Below are 25869 nucleotides of genomic sequence, written 5' to 3'. Positions count from 1 at the left end.
GGCAAGGATATAAATACACGCAACATTTACTGTCAATACCTTAATTTTAAAGACAGAACATGAGATAATTCAGAAGAGCAGGGAATTACTATTACTAAATGAGAATTCTATGAATTAGCAGTAAGAGAGTAGATAGCATAATATATTTGGCACCAAGAAACCTGGTTTTGGCTTGTGGCTCCAGAATTTTCTAGACATTTGACCCTGAACAGGGAATTTAACCTTCAGAGTCTCATTTAATTGATTAGTAAATTAGATTTTTTTTAAAAAGTCAGTTTTCATTCCAATCCCAAAGAAGGGTTGTGCCAAAGAATGTTCAAACTAACAGATAATTGTGTTCATTTCCTATGATAGTAAAGTTACTCAAAATCCTTCAAGCTAGGCTTCAGCAGTACATGTACTGAGAACTTCCAGATTTACAGGCTGAGTTTATAAAAGGTGGAGGAGGCAGAGATCAAATTGCCAACATTTGTCGGATCATAGAGAAAGCAAGGGAATTCCAGAAAAACTGCCGCTTCCATGACTATGAGGAAACCTTTAACTGTGTGGATAACAACAAACTGTGGAAAATTCTTAAAGAGATGGGAATACCAGACCACCTTACATGTGTCCTGAGAAACTTGTATGCAGATCAGGAAGCAACAGTTAGGACCTTACATGGAACAAATTACTGGTTCAAAATTGGTTCAAATTTTATGGCTCAAAATTGGGAAAGCAGTATGACAAGGCTGTATATTGTTACCCTGTTTATTTAACTTATATGTAGAGTACATCATGTGAAATGCCAAGCTGGATGAGTCACAAGCTGGAATCAAGATTGTCATGAAAAATACCAGCAACCTCAGATATGCAAATGATACCACTTTAATGTAAGAAAATGAAGAGCAGCCAAGAGCCTCTTGATGAGGTCAAAAGAGGAAAGTGAAAAAGCTAGCTTAAAACCTAACATTCAGAATACCAAGATCACAGCACCTGGTCCCATCACTTCATGGCAAATAGAAGGGGAAAAAGTAGAAGCAGTGATGGATTTTCCTTTCTTGGGCTCCAAAATCACTGCAGACGGTGACTGCAGCCGTGAAATTAAAAGATGCTTGCTCCTTGGAAGGAAAGCTGTGATAAACCTAGACAGTGTATTCAAAAGCAAAGACTTCACTTTGCTCACAAAAGTCCATATAGTCAAAGCTATGGTTTTTCCAGTAGTTGTGTATGGATATGAGAATTGGACCATAAAAAAGGTTGAGCATCGGAAAATTGATGCTTTCAAATTGTGGTTCTGGAGAAGACTCTTGAGAGTCCCTTGGACTGAAAGGAAATCGAACCAGTCAGTCCTAAAGGAAATCAACCCTGAATATTCATTGGAAAGACTGATGCTGAAAGTAAAGCTCTAGTACTTTGGCCATTTGATGCAAACAGCCAACTCATTAGAAAAGACCCTGATGCTGGGAAAGACTGAAGGCAAAAGGAGAAGTGGGTGGCAGAAGATGAGATGGTTAGAAAGCATCATTGACTGAATGAACAAGAACTTGAGCAAACTCTGGGAAATAATGGAGGACAGGGAAGCCTGGCTTGCTGCAGTCCATGGGGTCGCAAAGACTTGAACATGACTTAGTGACTGAATAACAACAACAAAGAGATCATGATGGCCAGTAAACTCAAGGGGTTGTGAGGCTCAAAAGAAATAAATGAGGAAGTGCTTTCTAAACAGATAAAATTCTGGAAAAATTCAATGTGCTTATTTGGTAACTATTAGATTTCTTCATATACTGATAACATATTTATCTTGCACTTAATGGAATAGAAGCTTATCACAGTGTGTGAGTTGCTTCTGGAGACACAAGAGAGTAAATACTACAATCCCCTTCTGAACCTAACTACTGTCACTACAAAGTAACTTGGCCTGATCCATGGGCTCAACTTCATCCCAGGAGAAACTGGGATCCTCCCTCAGGCAAAAAGGCATGGACCATGTCTCAACATGGAAAATTTGGCATATAGTACATAGTTAAAAATACTTGGAAATGAATGAAGGAAAGGACAAGGAACAAAAAATGAAAGAAGCAAGAAAGGGAGGGAAGGAGAGAAGAAAGGATGGAAAGATGGAAGAAAAGAAGGAAGGAAAATAGGAGGGGAGGGAAGGAATGTGGAATTACATTAACCAGAAATATTTTATCTTCCATAGACAGTAAAATGAATATACAGCAGTCCTACAAAGGGAAATTCGGTTTTGCTGCAACTTAAAATAGAAGAATTTGGTGTGTCCAGATCCAGGCCAGTGCCTTACCCACAAATACCACTGCTTTCTTCCCTATGGGAGGCCCAAAAAGGCCTTTCCGCCGGCGATCCAGCTTGGACATGATGATATCCTGCGTCTGATTGGCTGAAGTTCTGGCAGAGAAATTGATGCAGTTGGGCAGATAAGTATTTTTGGGAAGGCGAAGTAGGAAGTTGTTGGTGATGACCGATTTGCCTGTGCCCGTGGGTCCTACGAACAGCATTGGAATCTCATGGTCCAGGTAGGTTTTCAAGAAGAAGGACTGTCGGGCTGTCTCCATGGTGGGGATGATGAGTTCTGAGACCTGTGCCACAAAGACATGGTAAGTCTTGATACTGGGACCAGGAGATTGTGTCTTGGTATTCAAGAGACTTGAGTTTTATCCTTACTATCCATTCAGCTCTGTCTCTTATTTATCTTTATAATTTTGAGTATTTTACCTCTCTAGCAGCCTAGTTTCTTCATCTATGAAATGGGGATAAAAATGGCATTGAGTTCACTGAGCTGTTTTGAAGGTTAAATGAAATCTTGTATGTAAATATAGACAATAACTGTCTATTGTCCCTGTTTTAGAGATGAAGAAACAGATCCAGAGCTCACCAACACAGCAAGTAAACAGAAATGCAAAGATTTTAATCCGAGCTTGTCTGATCCCAAGGACTGTATTCTTAACTACTGAAATGTCACATTGTAAACACCAATTATAGTAAGGCTGGGTCTATAGCTGCTGCCCTCTGAGACCTTTTCTTTGAGCCAAGCTGTCTGCCTTGCCCTAGGAAAGATCCACCTCCCATATGCCATCCAAGAAGGGTTAGGTATGACCCTTGACCCCCATTCCTTGTGCTTATTCCTCATCTGCTTTTCTTAAGGCTCATATTCTTGGTTCCTCCTATTAATCCCTTTAGCAATATGGAAATTGCAACACTCTTCCTGGTATTCAGACTCCAATTGGGCTCTAAGGGCTTGGTCCTGGATTCCTAGAATCTCTATTACTTTAAGTAGAAAACCTTGCTTTAGATTGGCTTTTCTGAGTTTGAACCCTATCATCAGCCATCTGGCTGCTTTTGGTCCCTCCAATGATGGGTAGACGAAGGGATCTGCTGTTGTTCAGTCACTAAGTTGTGTCCAATTCTTTTGTGACCCCATGGACTTTAGCCTGCTAGGCTCCTCTGCCCATGGGATTTCCTAGACAGGAGTACTGGAGTGGGTTACCATTTCTTTCTTCAGGGTATCTTCCCAACTCAGGGACTGAACCTGTGTCTCCTGCATTGGCATGCAAATTCTTTGCCACTGAGCCAAGTGTGTAGCCACAGAGGAAGGGGTAGTTAGATTTAAATCATATGCTGAAGTCTACTTATATGTCTAGACTGGAAGAGGCTAGTGAACATGGAGCCACTGTGCTGTGTAACTCTAGAGAGCACCACCCACACTATGGTTTGTGTAAATGGTGCCCCTAAAACAAAACCAGACCATAATGCAAATGGCACCAACAGAGACTGCGCAGTGCCGTGGCTATGTGTATACTGTTAGACTAAGCTTGACTTATTTTGATTAATAATTTGATCAATGAAAAAGGAGCAGAGAGAACAGAGAAATTGAAGTGGCAAGGAAGAGAATTAACAGGTATCGAGCTATGGATGTTTTGCCTGTGTTATTCCCTGCAGTTTTCCCAACAGCCCTCTGAGGCAGCTGTATTATTAGCTCACTTTTTCAGATAAAAAAATTGAGACTGGAGGATGGCCAACTTGACCAAGTCACATAGCCAGTAAGTGATACTGAATGCTAAACCAAGTATCAAGACTGGGAATTTTAAGCAAGTTGGATTTCACAGATTTTTATTTTCAGGGGCTAGAACAGTTTTTTCACAAGTGAAAAATTCCCAGCATAACTAAAATATTTTCTGCATTTGACTCATTTGTAGGCATCTAGCAAGATTTCAAACCCCTGGAGCTCAGGTGATGAAGCTCTTTTAAGGAGAATGAAAGTTTAGAACCTCGGTGCTGAGGGGTTCTCTACAGTCTTTTCAGTCTCCAGTGTGTGTCCTGAGCTCATCACACATTCACTCCTGCCTGTGGCACCCTTTTCACAAGCAGCTGTGGTCCTGTCTGGTGTCTGATTTTGTTTTCAGTATTTCCACATTTCCATCCACCACCTACTACTCTATGCTAGGCCTGAACAAACTACAATTATCCCAATAAAGCTCAATTTTGTCCACCAGATACTGCAAGTAGAGGCATGAAAGTGCACATCTGGAAAAAATTTCCACAAGAAAATGAGTAGGAGTTGTAAGTGAATCTTCTGCTAACCAGAAAATTTATTAACTGTTTTTCTGAGAACTCTGATTAAAGAAATCTTTCTCTGGGGATTTTAAAGAAAAGGCAAGGATCTTTTTGGTGGAGATATCTGAGAGGGGGACTGATGACCACCTGGCATTGTTCATACTGACAATAATTAGAATAGCAACTGTATGATCTAGCACAATGTGAATGCCACAGATTCATGTACAATGTCTTCAATCTTTGCAGCCATTCTTTAGGTATTTTTTCTTCTATTGTGTAGTTGCATAAACTGAGGCAGAAAGGGTGAAGACTGAATAATAAATCTGGGACTCTCTGATTCTAAAGTCTGTGCTTTTGAAGGCTCAGTTCAATTCATGTTTGAACATTTTTCTAAAGTAAATTCTTTCACTTTTTCTAAAGTAAGTTCTTTAACTAACCCAGATCTGATGTTAACGTCTCCACTTTGCTGAATATCAGGTCATTACTGACGTTCTATGACCGATAACTCTCTTTTACCTTTGCATTTGCGGAGATATGTTCCTCCTCTTTGGTGATATACTCTGTCCATGTGTACCAATGTCCACTAGCTTGCTTGAGGAAATAAAAATCATAGATGCTTCCTGGACCCAAATAAATAGAGCAAGTTATTAGCACATCAGGGGTTTACATTTCATATTTGAGATATTTAACTACCTCAGCCATAGGCATCTGAAATGTATGACTATCAGTATTGGTAACTGTATAATCTAGAAAAACATCTTTTAAAGAATAATGACTTTATTATATGTATAAAATAATAGGTATTGATTATACAAATAATGATAATATAAATAATATATATAATATAAACAGGAAGTATTGAAAAGAACAAAAAACGGAGAAAACAAATGGCTCCAAATCTCACAATCAGAGATTACTTTTGGCAGCAATCCTTCCAGTCCTCTCTTGAGGCATACAAACATATTGAAGGTGGAAGTATAGGTAAATGAAAGAATTTTATTAGAATAGGATCACTTAATATTATATATCATATAGATATATACACAAATATATATGAATTATATTAATATAATGTAACATAATAAGATAGAATATATATTTTTATATATCATACTATTGAAAAATAAAAACATTATATCTAATTTTATTTAAACTAGGAGACTAAAGTGAAACTGAAGGACCTTCTGAACTTCAGATAATCATCATTCACTACAGGAGATATTGGTTTCTAAAAGTGGTTTATTTTTTTTTCAATTGAGGTACAATTGACAAAGACTATATTTGTTTCAGGTATAAAATGCAATGATTCAATTTTTACGTATAGTGAAATGATCACATTATAAAATGATTATAAGAGATTGTATATATTAATATATAATGCATATAATATTAAATGATCCAGGGACTTCCCTGGTGATCCAGAGGTTAGGAATTCACCTGCCAGTGCAGGGACACTGAGTGTTCGATTCCTGGTCCAGGAATATTCTACCTACGACAGAGCAACCAATCCTGTGCACCATAACTATTGAGCCTGGGCTCTAGAGCCCGCAAGCCGCAGCTACTGCAGCCCGTGCGCTGTAGGACCTGTGCTCTGCACCGAGAGAAGCCACTACAGTGAGAAGCTTATGCACTGCAACGAAGACCAGCCCCGTTTGCCACAACTAGAGAAAGCTGCACACGGCAACAAAATACTCAGGCAAGACAACAAGGATGCAGCATGGCCAAAAGTAAATAAATAAAAAATAGCTGATCCTATTCTTATAAAACCCATCATCATACATAGTTAGAATTTTTTTCCTTGTGAGGAAAACTTTTTTTAAGACCGAAGCACAGTTGATTCATAAAGTTGTGTTAGTTTCAGAGGAGACTGGGTGCATTTAGGGCGGTATGGCCGTAGACTAAAGCTGTGTTAGTTTTCACTGTATAGCGAAGTGATTCAGTTATATACATATATATATATATAAAACCATATACATATATGCATATAAATAGAGCTATATATATAGCTATATATATATAGCATAGAAATATATAATTTTCAGATTCTTTTCCATTGTATATTTTTATGAGATATTGAACATAGTTCCCTTTCCTATATAGTAGGTCCTTGTTCTCATCTATTTTTATTTATAGTGGTGTATATACATTAATCCCAAGCTCCCAATTTATCCCTCTTTACCCATTTCCCCTTTGGTAACCATTAATTAGTTTTCTACATCTGTGAGTCTATTTCCTTTTTACAAATAAATTCATTCGTATCATTTTAAAAAATCCACATATAAGTGATATCATATGATATTTGTCTTTCTCTGTCTAAATTCACTTAATATGATAGTCTCTAGGTCCACCCATGTTGCAGTAAATGGCATTTCATTCTTTTGTCTGACTGAGTAGATTTCCGTTGTATGTATGTATGTGTATGTGTATATATATATATAATCACATTTCCTTTATTCATCTGTCGATGAACATTTATTAATAGGGTGCTTCCATGTCTTGGCTGTTTCGTAAATAGTGCAGCCGTAATTACTGGGGTACATGTATGTTTTTGAGTTATATTTCTCCAGAAATATGTCCAGGAGTGGGGCTGCTGGGTCATACGGTAACTCTATTTTTAGGGTTTTGAGAAACCTCCATGCTGTTCTCTGTAATGGCTGCCCCGATTTACATTCCCATCAACAGTGTAGGAAGGTTAATTTTTCTTTCACACCCTCTCTAGCATGTTATTTGTAGACTTTTTGAGAATGTCATTCTGACTGGTGTGAAGTGATACCTCATTGTAGTTTTCATTTCAATTCCTCTAATTAGTGATATTGAGTATCTATTTATGTGCCCGTTGACCATCTGTATGTCTTCTTTGGAATCATGTGCTGTTAGGTCTTCTGCCCATTTTTGGGGGGGGTTGTTTTTTTTTTTTTAATATTAAGCTGTATGAGCTGTTTGTATATTTTGGAAATTAATCCCTTATCAGTTGCATTTTTTTTTTGCAAATACTTTCTCCCAAACTGTAGGTTGTCTTTTTGTTTTGTTTATGGTTTCCTTAGCTGTGCAAAAGCTTTTAAGTTTAGTTAGGTCCCATTTTGTTTAGTTTTGCTTTTGTTTCCATTATTCTAGGAGATCAATCTAAAAAAGTATTGCTGCGATTCCTGTTAAAGAGTGTTCTGCCTGTGTTTTCCTCTAGGAGTTTTATAGTATCCACTCTTACATTTAGGTCTTTAATCAATTTTGAGTTTATTTGTGTATATAGTGTTAGAGAATGTTACAATTTCATCCTTTTACATGTTCTCCAGTTTTTCCAGCACCATTTATTGAAAAGACTGTCTTTTGTCCATAGTATAGCCTTCCCTCCTTTTGTTGTAGATTAATTGACCATAAGTGCATGGGTTTATTTTGGGGCTCTCCATCCTGTTCCATTGATCTATATGTCTTTTTTTGTGCCAGTACAATAGTGTTTTGGTTACTGCAGCTTTGTGGTATAGTCTGAACTCAGGGAGCATGAAGCCTCCAGCTTTGTTCTTCATTCTCAGGATTGCTTTGGCAATTCTGGGTCTTTTATGGTTCCATATAAAATTTAGGACTACTTGTTCTAGTTCTGTGAAAAATGTCATTGGTAATTTGATAGCAATTGCATAAATCTGTAGATTGTCTTGGGTAGTATTTTAACAATACTAGTTTTCCCAATCCAAGAACATGGTATACCTTTCCATCTGTTTGTGTTGTCTTCAGTTTTTTTCACTGGTGTCTTATAGCTTTCACAGTATGGGTATTCTGGCTTCTTAGATAAGTTTATTCCTAGGTATTTTATTCTTTTTCATGCAATGGTAAATGAGATTGTTTCTTTAAATTCTCTTTCTGATATTTCATTGTTAGTGTATAGAAATGCAACAGAGTTCTGTATATTAACTTTGTCTCCTGCAACTGTACCAAATTTTTTGATGAGCTCTAGTAGTTCTCCGGTAACATCTTTAGGATTTTTTTTTACTTCTTCTTTTCCAATATGGATTCCTTTCATTTATTTTTCTTTTCTGATTACTGTGACTAAGGCTTCAAAAACGATGTTGAATAAAAGTGGCAAGAAAAGGCATCTTTGTCTTGTTTCTGATCTTAGAGGAAATGTTTTCAGCATTTCATCATTGAATGTGATGTTAGCTATGGGTCTGTCTCATATTCTTTTATTATGTGAGGCATGTTCCTTGTATGTCCACTTTCTGAAGAGTTTTTAATCATATATTGATGTTGATTTTTATCAGAAGCATTTTTTTCTGCATCTGCTGAGATGATCATATACTTTTTATTCTTCAGTTTAATGTGGTGTTTCACATTGGTTTGTGGAAATTGTTAAATTCTACTTGATTGTGGCGTATAAGCACTTTAAGGTACTGTTGGATTCAATTTGCTAGTATTTTGTTGATGAGTTTTGCATCTATGTTCCAAAACAAAACTATTTGAGTCCAAAGTCTGTAGTCTCTGATTCCCCAAGCTGAGGTTGGAGACCATGAAAGTCATGTTAAGCCTTCAGCTTATATGACTTTCTCCTGTACTGTTAAACAGCTCTGGAGTATAAGTGGGAAAAAAAAAGAGAGGTGGTGTATTGATCCAAGGTTGGGGTTTTCATGAGTTTGTATGGCAGGAGGAAAAGTGAAGGAGGGAGAGAAGGTGCTGATGAGAGAAAAACATGGAACAGGTGGGCCTTGGGGACGGAGCTGGAGGGGTGGACTGGAGGGACTGGTAATTAAGGAGATAGCAGAAAGGAGGGAGCAGAAGCTAGTTGTAGCAGAGCTGGAGAGTTACAGGGCTACAAGGTAGTTTGTGAGAAGTCAGGATGATTGAACTTGGATTTGCAGAGGTGGAGCAGCTCAAGGTCAAGCTGGGGTCACAGACCTGGAGATGCCTTTGTGCTGCACAGACCTGAGTGTCTGAGGAGTCCAGCAGGGCCTCTCCCATCTGGGGACATTTGTGTGAACCTGATCCCAGAAGCCATGGAGGAAGAGCAGTGCCTTCCACTGGGCAACACTGAAGGAGCTGTTGAGTCTCTGGGGCTTCCTAAGACTCAAAGCCCAGGCTCCCCAGGTTTGGAGGCCTATGGTCCAGCACCAGGTAGCAGTGCTAAAGTGTAAATTATGGGGCAACATGTGCCCCTTGCTGATCTTGTGACCTTGGATAAGTCATGGAATCTCTGGGCATTTTCAGGGGCTCCCTCAGTGTGGACTGGAGATAACCTGCTCTGTATGTTGCTCCTCCTGACTTTCCAAAGTCTCCGTAATATACATTGTATGAAGCAGGCTACTCACCCACTTTACTGCAGCATCTTCTTTCTAATCTTCAAACATACCACATGCACTCTTACCTCAGGGCTTTGGATCAGCTCTTCTTTATGCCTGGCACCTCTTCCCCCTGCTCTCTACCTGGCTTGTTCCTTACCTTTCAGATCTCAGCTCAGATGTCACCTCCTCTGGGAGACCTTCCCTGAACACTTCAGGTAGAGCCCCTGTGGGTCTCCATCAACAAGCCAGTGTTTTTCCATCCTTGCACTTAGTATATCTCCAATTATCTTATTCTTTGAGCCTACTTATTTACTGTTTGTCTTTCTCAACTAGAAAGTGAGCTCTGTGAGAGCAAGGGGATTATATCTTTTTTGTTCACTGTTGTATCCCCAACAACTAGCACAGTATCTAGAACTATGTGTTAGTCGCTCAGTCAGGTCTGACTCTTTCAACTCCATGAACTGTAGCCTGTCAGGCTCTTCTGTCCATGGAATTCTCCAGGCAAGAATACTGGAATGGGCAGTCAGTTCCTTCTCCAGGGGATCTTCCCAACCCAGGTATTGAATCCAGGTCTCCTGCATTGCAGGCAAATTTTTTACCATCTGAGCTACCAGGGAAGTACATAGTAGGTGCTTAGTAAAAAGTACAAAGTAGGTGCTTTTTGAACAAATGCCTGACCAGACACGAAGCAAGCACATTGTAGGCCCTCAGTATCTACTATGTAAGGTAAGAACAACTGAAGTGCTGCCCTCCAGATCCTCTTGGTGTGGGAGGAAGTAGGTGGGCAGCATCAAGGCCCCTGTTCTCTGGCCTCTGATCAATACACAGCGGTGATTCTGAATCACCTTCTCGCTCCACCCGTTCTTCCAAATACAGTCACAATACTCATCCCAAATCACTCCCTACTTCCCTCACAAAAGTAACACAAAGTTCCTATGGTCCTTTTCCCCAGTGAAGCCCTGCCTCTGTAATTGTTGGAAGTCTTTTTCTTTGTTGCACTTCAAGATGAGAAGTGGGAATAAGAAGAGTGTCAGGGAAGGACCTGGCTTCTCATCCAATCATTCCTCACTGACTCACTGTGGGGCCCTGGATGAGTGACACCCTTTCTGAGCTGCAATTTCCTCATCTCGAGAATGCTATGAGGAGTATATGAGATACTGGTTGCAAAGCTTTCTGAATTATATATATATATATATATATATATATATTTTTTTTTTTTTTTTAGAAAAACCTGAAGAGGACATGGAGGAAATACCAAGGCTTCAGTGAGACAAGTGTTGGGCTGTGTGATTCACAGGAGCACTGGGCATGAGAGGCTTGCAAGTTCCATTGCCTAGCCAACTCAGCAGCAGGCACAAGTGACTTGCTTCTCTCTCCACAGGACTCATCTATAATTGACCCAAAGAAGACAGCATTGGTGGTTGTAGGCTGTATGTGTGTGTGTGTGTGTGAGAGAGAGAGACAGAGAGAGAAAGAGAGAGAGAGAGAGAGAGAGTCTTGAGTTAAAGGGCTGAAACACTCCAATCTAAAAAAATTTTTTTTCTTGTGATGAAAAGTTTTAATATCTACCACCTTAGCAGGAGAGATGCTTCTTAACTAAAAAAAAAAAAATTCAGCCATTAGGGCTTAAAGTCATTATAATTTTAAAAATAATTTAATCCAACTTTGCTATTATATTTTAACTTTTCATTGTGAAAAAAATTTAAAATACACAATGCTGACTTGAAAAAATGCACAACATGAGAATTGCAAGTTAAATTTTATTTGGGGCAAAATGAGGACTATAGACCCAGGAAACAGCATTTCATATAGCCCTGAGAAATTGCTCCAAAGAGGTTGGGGGTAAGGTCAGTATATATGTGATTCTGGTGAAGTGGGAGTACATGCAATCAAGCACTTTAATTTTTGCAGAATGTATCTGCTAGTCACGAGGAGCAGTCATCACTATGAAGGATTTTAGTGTTTTTCTAGACAGGAGGAAATACAAGAATTGGGCTCATAAAGTTGGCTCATGAAAATATCTATCTGAAGACCCATTCTGCTAGTTTTTCCCAGAGTACCTCATTTCTGCTCTCCACCCTGAATTCCTTTCAGGGGTATTTAAAATCAGCAGAAACAGCAGCATGTGATTTAATCCTTGTAGAGGTAGCTGGCAAGTGCCAGTCTGTAGCTGACAACAAAAAAGGAGGATAGTATAATAAACTTCCATGTACCCATTATCTAGCTTCCATAATCTTCAACATTTTGCAACTGTTTCATGCATTTCTACAACATCAACAATCATCATATTCATTTTCCTTCCCTTCTCACTTCCTCCCTTTTCTTTCTTCCTTCTTTCTTAGACTGGAACATTTTGAAGCAAATCCTGATATCACAATTCATTTGAAAATACATGTGACTTAATGTTAGATCAATTTTATTGATCCCTTTATGAACTATGATGTGATTAACTGTCATTCTTCCATTTCCTCTCCTTTGGTTCTCTTTGTTGTTCTTGATGATACTGTTGTTGCGCAGTCACTAAGTCATGTCCAACTCTTTTTGACCCCGTGGAATGCAACACGCCAGGCTCCTCTGTCCATTACTGTCTCCCAGAGTTTGCTCAGACTCATGTTTATTGGGTCAGTGATTCTATCTAACCATCTCATCCTCTGCAACTCCCTCCTTTTGCCTTCAGTCTTTCCCAGCATCAAGGTCTTTTTCCAATGAACCAGCTGTTCACATCAGGTGGCCAAAGTACTGGAGCTTCAGCTTCAATTCTTTTAGCATAAGTCCTTCCAATGAATTATTCAAGGTTGATTTCCTTTAGGATTGACTGGTTTGATCTTGCAGTCCAAGGGACTCTCAAGAGTCTTCTCAAGCACCACAATTCAAAAGCATCAATTCTTTGGCATTCAACCTTCTTTATGGTCCAACTCACATCTGTACATGACTATTGGAAAAACCATAACTTTGACAATATGGACCTTTGTTGGAAAAGTGATGTCTCTGCTTTTTAATACACAGGGTAGGTTGTCATAGCTTTCCTTCCAAGGAGCAAGTGTCTTTTACTTTTTCAGGGATTATAACACTGACATTTTGTTTTGCAACTATAATTCTTCCATACCTTATTCTTAGATCTTTATTTAAATAGGTTCAACAGTCAAACTGGGGTCTTTTAACACAAGACTATTTCAGTTCTTTATCTCGATTGATTGGTTGGCTGGTTTATTTTTTATTTCTAAGAAGGGACTTAAGAGGGCTCAGTTCTCTCAGATCTTGCACGTTTGATAATGTCTGCGACTTTGTACTTGAAAAGTGACCTGGCTGAGAGTAGTATTCTAATGTCACATTTTCTTTCCCTTAGAGTTTTGCAGACCATTGTTTCAATGTTTCTTTCAGTCTAGCTTGCTGTGTAGAAGTTTGAAGCCCATCAGATATTTCCACTTTTACTAATTTTTCTTTTCTATCTGGATGCCTGATGGAATCTCTTTTATCCTGGAAGTCCAATAATTTAATCAGATTTTTTTTAAATCAATTATTCTGTATCAGTTTTTCTTAGAACACAAAATACTCTTAAAACTTACAGAAATACTTCTTCATTTTAGGAAAAATTTCTACATTTGTTTCTTGGTATATATTGTCTACATTATTTATTGGGATAGCTACTCAAGGAATTAACAACTGTAAGGTCTCCATATCAATCATATTCTTTGACTGTCTTCAATAGCAAGTGTAGTTGTCTCAAACCTTTCCTCTAAGCCATTTGTTAGATGTCTAGATTTATATGTTTTATCCCTTGCTGGTCCTTATTTATCAGATCATTACTAATACTGTTTAGTTCTCTGTTTGTTTCTTTGGTTTTTCAATTCCTCTTTTTCTCGTATTCTGTGGTTTTAACACTTCATTTACAAACTTTAAAATGATAGATTTATTAAGATATAATTCACCCATTTAAACTGTATAATTCAATGGTTTACTAAATATACATGTATGTATGAATATATTAATATTCACAGAGTTGTACGGTTATTACCATAATCAATTTTAGAACATTTCATTACACCAAAAAGAAACCTCATACCTCTTAGCTGTCACTTCCCAAATCCTCTTCCCATCTCTCACCAGCCTGCTTGCCCCCAAGGTAACCACTAATATACTTTTTGTTTCTATGTTCTTGCTCTTTTGGACTTTTCATATTAATGAAATCATCCAACAGATACTCTTATGTGATTGGCTTCTTTTACTCATCAGAATGTTTTTAAGATTCATGCATGTTGTAGTATGCGTTATTGCTTCATTTCTTTTTATTGTTGAATAATATTTAATTGTATGGATATACTGTATTTTCCCCTCCACGGATCACTGCCTTGTCATGGTGAAGGGGCTTGCATAACTCAATGAAGCTATGAGCCATGCCATGTAGGGCCACCCAAGACAGTTACATCATTGTGGAGAGTTCTGACAAAATGCGATCCACTGGAGGAGGGAATGGCAAACCACCCCAGTATACTTGCTGTGAGAACCTCATGAACTGCATAAAAGGACAAAAAGATATGACACTGAAAGATGAGTCCCCTGGGTCTGAAGGTGTCCAACATGCTACTGGGGAAGAGTGGAGGAGAACTACTAATAGCCCCAGCAAGAATGAAGTGGCTGGGCCTAAGTGTAAACGATGCTCTATTGTGGATGTGTCCCATCTCTTTAAGAGCTGCGAAAAGCACTCAAAGAGATAGGAATACCAGACCATCTCAACTGTCTTCTGAGAAACCTAAGCAACAGTTAGAACCCTGTATGTAACAACTGATTGGTTCAAGGTTGAGAAAGGAGTATGACAGGGCTATCTGCTGTCACCCTGCTTGTTTAACCTAAACACTGAGCAAGCACATCATGAGAAATGCTGGCCCGGATGAGTTACAAGCTGGAGTCAAGATAGCTGGGAGAAACATCAACAACCTCAGACATGCGGATGATACCACTTGAATGGCTGAAAGTGAAGAGGAACTAAAGAGCCTCTTCATGAGGGTGAAGGAGGATAGTGAAAGAGCCAGCTTAAAACTAAGTATTAAAAAAACTAAGATCGTGGCATCCAGCCTCATTACTTCGTGGCAAATAGAAGGGGAAAAGGTGTAAGTAGTGATAGATTTCCTGTTCTTGGACTCTGAAATCACTGTGGATGGTGATTGCAGCCATGAAATCAGAAGATGATTGCTTCTTGGCAGGAAAGCTATGACAAACCTAGACATTGTGTTGAAAAGCAGAGACATTACTCTGCCGACAAAGGTCCATATAGTCAAGCTATGGTTTTCCCAGTGGTCACATATGGTTGTGAGAGCTGGACCATAAAGAAGACAGTATGCTGAGAATTAATGCCTTTGAACTGTGTTGCTGGAGAAGACTCCTGAAAGTTCCTTGGGCAGCAAGAAGATCAAACTAATCAATCTTAAGGGAAATCAACCCTGAATACTTGTTGGAAGGACTGATACTGAAGCCAAAGCTCCAGTACTTTGGTCACCTGATGCAAACAGCCAACTCATTGGGAAAGTCCCTGATGCTGGGAAAGACTGAGGGCAGGAGAAGAGGGTGTTAGAGGATGAGATGCCTGGATGGCATCACCAATGCAATGGACATGAACTTGGGAAAACTTTGGGTGATTGTGAGGGATAAGGAGGCCTAGTGTGCTGAAGTCCATGGGGTTGCAGAGAGTCGGACACGACCAGATGACTGAACAACAAGAACATATTATATTTTATTTATTCACTCATCAGCTGATGGACATTTGGATTGTCTTCACTTTTTGGCCATCATGAATTACGATGTTATGAACATTTGTGCATAAGTATTTGTGTGAACATATATTTTTGTTTCTCTTGGGCATCTATCTGGGAGTGAAATGGCTTGCTCATATGGTAAGTCTATTTTTAATTCTGTTTGTTTGTTTAACTTTTGAGAAATGCCAAATGTTGTTTTCCAAAGCTGCTGTACAATTATACTTTTCCACTATAATATGTGAGGGTTTCAATTTTCCCACATTCTCATACTTGCTCTTCATCTTTTTTTATTATCCTCATTGTAGTTGTGAAGTGGTATCTTGTGCTTTTGATTTGCGTTTTCCTGATGGCTAATAATGATAATAATGTTGAGCTATTGTCATGTACTTATTGGCCTTTTATATATCTTCTTTGGAGAAATGTTTATTCAGTTACTTTGCCTATTTTAAAACTGTATTATATCTTTGTATTATTGAATAATAATATTTCTTTATACTTTACAAGTTTCTTATCAGATATTTGATTTGCAAAATGTTCCAACCATTCTATAGGTTGTGTTTTCACTTTCATGTTGTCCTTTGAAGCACAAAAGTTTTTCATTTTGATGAAGTTCAGCTAAATTATTTTTTCTTTAGTTGCTTGTATTTTTGTCATCCTAAGATATTGTTGCCTAGTCCAAGATCATGACCATTTATCCGTACCTTTATTTTCTTCTAAGCTTTTATCATTTTAACTCTTGAATTTAGATCTTTCATCGGAGTTAATTTTGACTATGGTATAGAGGCCAAATTCATTATTTTATATGAATATATTCATTTAATCCATCACCATGTGCTGAAGGGATTATTCTTTTCCCACAAAATTATCTTTATACCTTTGTCAAAAATCAAATCACTATAAATATGAGGAGCTTATTTCTGGACTCTCAATTCTCTCTATATATTAATACATCCCTTTTCCAGTAGCATGCTGTTCATCTATAAATTTTGAAATTAAATTTATATATTACATAATATATTATACTATAAATTTATGTGCTTGTAATACAAATATTTTATATTTCTTATGTCATGTTTTTCTTTTTTTTATAAAAATACTTATTTTTATTTGTTTATTTGGCTGCGCTGGGTCTTAGTTGTGGCATGTGGGATCTAATTCCCTGACCAGGGATCAAACCTTGGCCCCTGCACTGGGAGAGTGGAGTCTTAGCCACTGGACCACCAGGGAAGCCCCAGTCATGTTTTTCTTTTAGACTCTCATTCTCTGTCTCTCTGTCTCTGTCTTCCTCTTTCTGATATTGCTCTGCTATAATCAGGTAAATTCTTCTTGACATTTTCCCCAACACTATCTGGAGTGAGTTTATTTTCCCCAATTTTGGTCACAATTCAGGGAATGGTGTGTGGATTTCTTTTCTGTAGCCTGAGGGTACAGGGGCGGGGTAAAGGAAATACTCAGTTGCCTTTGCCAGGAAACCTGGGCTTTGTAGTCTCTTTCTAAAATTTGGCCAATTTTCCTGATCCATGGGTCCATCCCACTTCCACCCCAGCTAGAAACATGCTTCACTCTGGAAAAATTCAGCTCTCATCCCCCACCCAGCATGGAGTTGCAAACCCTGGTAGGTTCCTCCCACTCCTGATAAGATCTTACCAAATTATGGAAGTTTCATGCTCAAAGGTTTCGCCTTGGCATTTTTTGCAGCTGCCCAGTTACCACTGCAGTCTGCTTTTTTCTACACTGGTGATTACCAGTGAGAACTCTCAGAATTTTGTCAACTAACTTCCTTTCCACCCAGCATCGCTTTTAGGACAGTTGGGTTGTGGGTTGAGAGACACAACATGAAGGATCTTTTGTTTCTCTCCCTGTCTACTTACTACCTTTCAATGTTCAAAGGATCAGGCTGTAACTTTTATTTTTGAAGTTATTGCTGGGAAATGTTTAGGCTTAAACTTAAAATTAAAAACAAAAACATTTTTAGGCTTAATATATCGCATTATGTATTAAAGGAGAGCTTATCCTATGTTACTGCACAGCTCTACCTAGAAGTCAATCTGGTACATTTTTAGAAAGCAATCTGCCACTATGCTTACAAAAATGTTCTCTAGCTCAAGTCAGAAATTCAATTCTGGGAATTTATCATAAGGAAATAATTCACAATGAAAATAATCTCCATACACAAATATATAGCACTGTTTGTGATAACAAAAACTGAAAATAATTTACGTGCCCCACATTAGAATACCAGTCAAAATTATGTCTTATAAGATAAATGGACTCTTTTACAGTCATTAAAATGATTACACTATTTACAAAACAAAGACACACAGACAAAGAAAACAAATATGGTTACCAAAGGGCAGCAGGGGGGATAAATCAGGAATTTGGGATGAACAGATATCACTATATCTAAAACAGAAAACAATAAGAACATATTGTATAGCATGTCAAACTATATTCAATATCTTATAGTAACCTCTAATGGTCTTTCCTGGTGGCTCAGCAGTAAAGAATCTGCCTGCAATGCAGGAGAATCAGGTTCAATCCCTGGGTTGGGAAGATTCCCTGGAGAAGGAAATGGCAGCCTATATAGTATTCCTGCTTGGAAAATGCCATGGAGAGTGGCGCCTGGAGGGCTACAGTCCATGGGTTCTCAAAGAGCTGGACATGATTTAGTGACTTAACAATAACAACAATAATCTAAAACAGAAAAGAATGTGAAAAAGAATATCTCTTTATATATATAAAAGCTGAATCACTTTCTTGTACATCTGAAACATTGTATACCAACTATACTTCAATTAAAAAAAAAGGACTAGGGGAAATGAAGTAGATACACTTCAAGAGAGATGAATTGACTCTAAGAAGAGAATTCACATCATCTTACACAAAAGGGAAAATCATGTGATATATCCAATTAACACTTAAGTAAAATAGAAAATTTTAAAATTAAGTTTTGAAATAAACTATTAAATACTTAAAAATCTAAGTATTAACATAGAAAAATGCTTTCAAAAAACAATGACAGATAAAATAGAAGAATAAAAAACAGAATGTATAGCCTTATGGCAACCATGTAAAGAGATGAAAGCAGATGGACAAGAGAGAGAAAGGTTTTTGGAAACGGAAATACTTAACAATAGTATGGTATGAATGAAAATGTTTTTTGATCATTTTTATTTAATAGAATTGAATTATTTTTACAATAAGAAAGGAGACACAAAAAGCATTCAGAAAGCATTTGTCCCCTTCTCTTGCTGATATTATTAGCTGGAGCTAATTTGTGGCTTGAAACAAACATTTGGAACATTTTGGCCAAAGAGAAAAGGTCCAACTGAATATAAGTGGATTTATGGCCGTGTGACTTTGGCCAAGGTTATCACTGTATATCTGTAAAATGGCCCTGGTTTTATATCAAGCTCAGAAAAATCGCTGTGGAAGGCAAATGAATATGTGTCAGACATTTAGCATAGCTGTGGGCATACAGAGAGGCCCTTGAGGTCTGTTTGGTACTCATCAGAGTAGGGCTTTTGTTTTCTCTGTACTGTGATTTAAACTCAAATTCTGATGCAAGTGCAGGGGCAGAATGGAGGGAATAGTACTAGAAATCCAGGAAGGTGAATTAATTCTATCACCTTTTACCACCCCATGCCCCACCTCTGTTTTCTTGTCCTTCACTTGAGAGAATAAGATAAACTTTAACAGAGAAGTGAGTGGGTTTTCAAAGGACACACAATAAATGGGTAAATAAAGAGAAATTTAGCACTTTCTGGACAAATAAAGATAAATGTCAGTTGATGATAATGCAACCTTGAGAGACTTCCCCAAAGGACTGCCGGCTTTCCTTAGTGTCTACTCCCCAACACAGTTCCTTTAGCACTCATTTGAGAGTTCCATGTACCCCAAAGGCTCCTAGATCATGAAAAGTCCAGAAAACAATATCCCATGAGGTCAGAGAAGGCCTCCCTGGAGCTCTCACCATGAGAATTTAAAACCCTGTGGAAAAGTTACAAAGGTATTTTATGGCTCAGACAATAAAGCATCTGCCTACAATGCAGGAGACCCAGGTTCAATCCCAGGGTTAGGGAGATCTCCTGGAGAAGGAAATGGTAACGCACTCCAGTACCCTTGCCTGGAAAATCCCATGGACGGAGGAGCCTGGTAGGCTACAGCCCATGGAGTCACAAAGAATCGGACACGACTGAGCGACTTCACTTCAAGATGGTAATAAGTATAACCAAAACCAGATCAAGACGTCATATATTACACCATCCCATAAATTTGAAATGGCAAATCTATAGAGAACAGATGAATACCTGCCTGGGACTGAGACTGGGAACAAAGATTCCTTGAAAATGGGAATGAAGGATCTTATTGTGGTGATGAATGTTTTAAATTTGTTCTAATGTTCCAGTGTTCTAAATTGGATTAAACAGTTGCACAACTAGGCAAATTTACTAATAACCACTGATTGCTTACTTAAATGAGTGAATCTTATGTAAATTATACCTCAATAGCTGTTATATAAAAAAGAATTTACACTTGGCACTTAAAACACATTTTTGGATTCCAGTGGGTTCTGGCTAGGAGGTTGGTAATTTCCTACTAAAATACTTAGGAAGGCAAAAGAGAAAGGAGTGGAATAATGTCAATGAAAACAAGACTAAAAGAAGGTAGGCGACTTCCTTGGTGGTCCAGTGGTTAAGACTTTGCACTCCTAATGCAGGGGGCCCAAGTTCGATCCCTGGTCAGGGAACTAGATCCCACATGCTGCAAATAGGAGTTCACATGCCACAAGACCCAGTGTACCGCAACTAAGACCCAGCACAGCCAAATATTAACAAAACAAAACACAAAGACTAAAAGAAGTTAGGTAGAATCTCCTCTAACTAGATATCAAACAAGCTGGACTGAGAAATTTTACCTCAAGAGACTGCATGAGAAACTGCAACAGGCCCACTAATATACTTTTAATTTTCCTCCTCCTTGCAACTCATGATATACAGAGATGTAAGTGACATCCCACATAGAAAATCAGACAGCTGTTCCTCTGTCCTGCCACGTACTACTCTAGGAGAATTGTCTTTTTTTTTGGTCACCCTTGCCTTGCCAGGCCATCTTTCTACAGCTGATAGGGGTAGTAGGGTCCCAGACCGCAATGAGGAAAAAGGAAAATAGTTGTGGCGCCTTAAATAGGTCTTCCAAAGTGAAAAACCACGATCATTTTTCTGTTGAGAAATGTCCTCTTTTAGAATGTTCACATGAAACAAATTAAAAGGCTGCCTCCAACAGATGGCATTAGTTGATCATACATGGTCTTTGGATCTTGGCCATCCCGTTGTTTCTGACTCTAAAGGAGAGTTTACAGCATTTGGGTTTGTTTTTAAGGGGGGTTATGAATACCATTTACCCTGATCATGTCCAAAAGTAGCAAGAGTTTTGAAAACCAGCAGAAAGAGAAGTGTATGATTACCATGGAGACAAGAGTAAAGCTTAAATTTCCATGGATATTTTCACACTGATCACTTGTAAGGTGTCATTTTGCTCTTACAAACAGTTTTTTCAGAATCAAACCTACTTTCAAGTAGAGTAGTTGTAAGAGAAGATATATGAAGAAAGCAGTTTGCATTACATTATGGAAATTATAGTTTTTCTTACATTGCATCAGTTGAACAGGACACAGAGGAAGGAGATGAATCACGGTAGACAGGAGATATTGTAGGGAAAAGTTACCTAGGAAACTTGGAAGCTATGCACATAATTAGCTGTCCAGCAGCAGAAGGGAAGGAAAGATGTCACAAAGTGGACCAAGAATGGGGTCAAGGGTACTTTATGTACCAATTTCCTGGCACAGAGCATGAACAGACTGATCTTAATGATGAGGAAGCAGAAAGCAACATATGGAACCTGTGAAAAAAATACTGCTACATACAGGGATATAATATGGAGATCATAATTGAAAGTATACTTCTGAACCTTGTTTAAGGCAGGACTCACAATCAAATTTGAGGAAACTGTTTGGTATCCTACATAGGGTACAAAAAGACAAGTTTTTCATGAAATAAGAACAGAAAGTCATAAAGAGAAAATAGGCTTAGATGAAAAGGCAAAATGAGATTAAAAAAGGGGGGGTAGATGAGTGAACTAATAGAGATGATGATATGGAGGAAGCAATAAAAGTTACTAACGTTGATTTAACACTTTATGTGCATCATACTTAATTATAAATGTTTTATATACATCAACACATTTCATTCTTATAAGAGCACCAGAAATTAGTGCTATTGTTGTCCTCATTTCATAACTGAGGAAACTGAGAGATGTTAAGGAACTTTTTCAAGGGCACCCAACCAGTAAATACTAGAGCCAGGATTCAACCTCTGAAAATATGACTTCATGGCCTGTGCTTTTAATCATACACTAAGGAAGGACATCAAGGAAACAAAAGATACAACAGCAGAATTAAAATCAGTCAAGACAGGAAAAGCATAATTGAAGTTGTGGGTGAATCATATTAAAATGAAAAATCTAAATAAAAAAGGCAAAAATATAAAAATAAGGAAGGAGGAAATGATAAATACAAAAGCCAGAGAATAAAATTTTCCTTTGATGACTGAAAGGATCATGTTCTAGGAAAAATAAACAAAAGAAGACCTACATCTTGACATAGTCTGTTAAAAAAGAGAACTATGATAAAACATTACAAGAAAGGATATCAATAAGAACCTGTGAAAAATAACTGCTATATATATACAAAATTCAATCTCACCCTAATTAAAAAGAGAAGAAATTTACATTAGTACTATTTTCAAACTTCAAACATGAACAGAACATCAATATACATGAGGCAAAACTAATGGAACCACAGGAGAAATAGAAAAATACACTATTATAGTTGGAGACTTCTATACCCCTTTATCAGTAATTGACAGGTAGCAGGCAGAAAATGAGTAAAGATATATCAGTAGTTAATTACCAATCAACTGGAACTAAAGGACATCTATAGATTACTTCATCTAACAAGAGCAGAATATATTCTTCTCAAGCTCACATGGAACATTCACCAAGATAGATCATATTCTGGGCCAAAAACCACAACTTAAAAGTTTTTAATTAATAGAAATCACACAGTGTATACTCTCAGACAAGAACACAGTTAAACTAGAAAGAACTTTGTACTTTCTGTTCAATTTTTCTGTAAACCAAAAACTGCTCTAAAGCTACAGTCTATTAATATTTTTTTTTAAAAGAGAAGAAATTTGGGCTTCAGCCACGATGGCAGACTAGAAAGACCCTGAGCTCAATTCTCAAGAATACACCCAAATCGCAATTATTTGCAGAACAGTCATCAATGAAAAAGACTGAAACCTACCAGAAAATATCTTCTACAACTAAAGACATAAAGAAGGAACCACAATGAGACAGGTAAGAGGGATGGACTGGCAATATAATCAAGTCTCATACCCATAGGGTGGAGGCAATCCACAAACTGGACAATAATTACAGTGTAGAGGCTCTCTCACAGGAGTGAGAGTACTGAGCCCCATATATAGCTCCTCAGCCTGGTGGTCCTGCACTGGGAGGACCATATCCCCTAGAGCATTTGACTTTGAAGGCCAGTGGACTTAATTTTGGGAGTTCCAAAGGACGGGAGGAAATAGGGACTTCACTCTGCAAGGCCACACACAAAATCTCACATGCACTAGGACCCAGGGCAAAAGCAGCAATCTGATAGGAGCCTGGGCTAGACCTACCTGCTGGTCTTGGAGAATCTTGAGGAGAGGCTGGGATTGCAGTGTAGCAGTGGCTTACCCTGGGGACATAGACACTGGCAGAAGCCATATTTGTACCATGTAGATACTGCTGCTGTGAGCAGTCACAATGCAATCCTACCTGTAGCTCATTAATACAAGATCTGAAAGTAAAAGTGAAGTCGCTCAGTCATGTCTGACTCTTTGCGACCCCGTAGACTGTAGCCTGTCAGGCTCCTCTGTCTATGGGATTTTCCAGGCAAAAGTGCTGGAGTGGATTGCCATTTCCTTCTCCAGGCGATCTTCCTAACCCAGGAATCGAACCCAGGTCTCCCACATTGCAGGCAGACGCTTTACTGTCTGAGCCACCAGGGAAGCCCAAGATACAAGATCTGGCCCCATCCAATAACCTGAAGGCACCAGTGCTGGAAGGTCTTGGGCTTAACAACTAACTGGGTGGAGACACATCTCCATTCATCAGCAGACAGGCTGCCTAAGGACTTCCTGAGCCCACAGCCCCTCTACGCCCACAGGCCCACAGGCCTTTCCACCAGTGAACAAGCACTAGCCTGGCCTTCTAGGAAGCCTAGATTAGCCTCAAGACTAGCTTCATCCTATGACAGACATATTAGACAGCATATTAAAAAGCAGAGACATAACTTTGCCAACAAAGGTCTGTATAGTCAAAGCTATGATTTTTCCAGCAGTCATGTACAGATGTGAGAGGTGTATCATAAAGAAGGCTGAGCACCAAAAAATTGATGCTTTTGAACTGTGGTGCTGGAGAAGACTCTTGATAGTCCTTTTGAGATCAAACCAGTCAATCCTAAAGGAAATCAACCCTGAATATTCTTTGGAAGGACTGATACTGAAGCTGAAGCTCCAATATTTTGGCCACCTGATGTGAAGAGCCAACTCACTGGAAAAGACCCTGATGCTGGGAAAGATTGAGGGCAGGAGGAGAAGGGGATCACAGAGGATGAGATGGTTGGATGGCATCATTGACTCAATGGATATGAGTTTGAGCAAGCTCTGGAAGATGGTGAAGGACAGGGAAGCCTGGGGTACTATGATCCATGGGGTTGCAAAGAGTCAGACACGACTGAGAGACTGAACAACAACAAGAAGGAGCAGAGAAAGGGCCTGAGAACATATTTGAAAGCACAGTAGCTGAAAACTTCCCTCACATGGGAAAGGACACAGTTACCCAAGTCCAGGAGGTGCAGAGAGCCTGATACAGGAGGAAGCAGAGAGGAACATACCAAGACATGTTGTAGTAAAAATGACAAAAATTCAAGAGAGACTATAAAAGGAACAAGAGAAAAGCAACAAATAACATACAAGGGAACTCTCATAAGGCTATCAGCTGATTTATCAGCAGAAACTCTGCAGGCCAGAAGGGAGTGGTGCAATATTTTTTAAGTGGTGAGAGGAAAAAGCCTACAACCAATAATATTCTACCTAGCAAGGCTTTCGTTCATATTCGATGGAGAGATAAAAAGTTACACAGACAAACAAAAGCTAAAAGAGTTCAACACCACCAAACGAGCTTTATGACAAATGTTAAAGGGAACTTTTCAAAGCAAAAATGAAAAGGCCACACCTAGAAATAAGAAAATTACAAACCAAAAAAAACTCACCAGCAAAGGCAAACCAACAGTAAAGGTAGGAAATCATCCACACACAAAACTAGCAAGGAGGTTGAAAGTCAAAAGCAATAAACTCTAAAACAGAAATATAGTCCGATGGAACAAGATAGAAAGCCCAGAGATAAACCCATACACCTATGGATACTTTGATAAAGGAGGCAAGAATATACAGTGGGGCAAAAATAGTTTCTTTAATGTGGTGCTGGGAAAACTGGACAGTCATGTATAAAAGAATGAAATTAGAACACTTCCTAATGGCATATGGAAATATAAACTCAAAATGGATTAAAGGCTTAATTGTAAGGCCAGAAACTATAAAACTCCTAGAGGAAAACATAGACAGAATACTCTATGACATAAATCATAGTAAGATTCTCTATGACCCACCTCCTAGAGTAACAGAAATAAAAGCAAAAATAAAAAAGGGGGACCTACTTAAACTTAAAAACTTTTGCACAGCAAAGGAAACTATAAACAAGGTGAAAAGACAACCTTCAGAATGGGAAAAAATAATAGCAAATGAAACAACTGACAAAGGATTAATTTAAAAAATATACAAGTAGCTCATACAAATCAATAGCAGAGAAACAATCAATCAAAAAAAGGGGCAAAGACCTAAACAGACATTTCTCCAAAGAAGACATACAGATGGCTGATAAACACATGAGAAGATGCTCAACATCACTCATTATTAGAGAAATTCAAATCAAAACTACAATGAGATATCACCTCACATCAGTCAGAATGGCCATCATCAAAAAATCTATAAACAATAAATGCTGGAGAGGGTGTGGAGAAAAGGGAACCCTCTTACACTGTTGGTGGGAATGCAAATTGATACAGCTGCTATGGAGAACAATATGTGAAGTGAAGTGAAGTGAAAGAGGCCCAGTTGTGTCCAACTCTTTGC

At 38.4% G+C, this 25869-nt stretch overlaps 1 protein-coding gene and 1 non-coding gene across 2 annotated transcripts in view; one reads left to right on the top strand and one right to left on the bottom strand.

Moving 5' to 3' along the window:
• Positions 1-25869, bottom strand: part of DNAH3 (dynein axonemal heavy chain 3) — a 247772-nt gene that overhangs the window by 71566 nt on the left and 150337 nt on the right. The window contains exons 41-42 of the mRNA XM_086375467.1: positions 5068-5171; positions 2282-2576 (exon numbers count right to left, since the gene is read on the bottom strand). Coding sequence (XP_086231593.1) covers positions 2282-2576; positions 5068-5171 — 399 coding nt within the window. The remainder of the gene's footprint in view (positions 1-2281; positions 2577-5067; positions 5172-25869) is intronic.
• TRNAR-CCU (transfer RNA arginine (anticodon CCU)) lies at positions 20243-20315 on the top strand. Its single transcript has one exon. It is a non-coding gene; the product is annotated as a tRNA-Arg (tRNA).

The sequence above is a fragment of the Bos grunniens genome, chromosome 25, assembly GCF_055505025.1.
Source record: "Bos grunniens cultivar Pamir isolate PY7600 chromosome 25, Bosgru_T2T1.0, whole genome shotgun sequence".
NCBI classification, from domain to species: Eukaryota; Metazoa; Chordata; class Mammalia; order Artiodactyla; family Bovidae; genus Bos; species Bos grunniens.
This window is presented reverse-complemented; position numbering and strand designations above follow the sequence as displayed.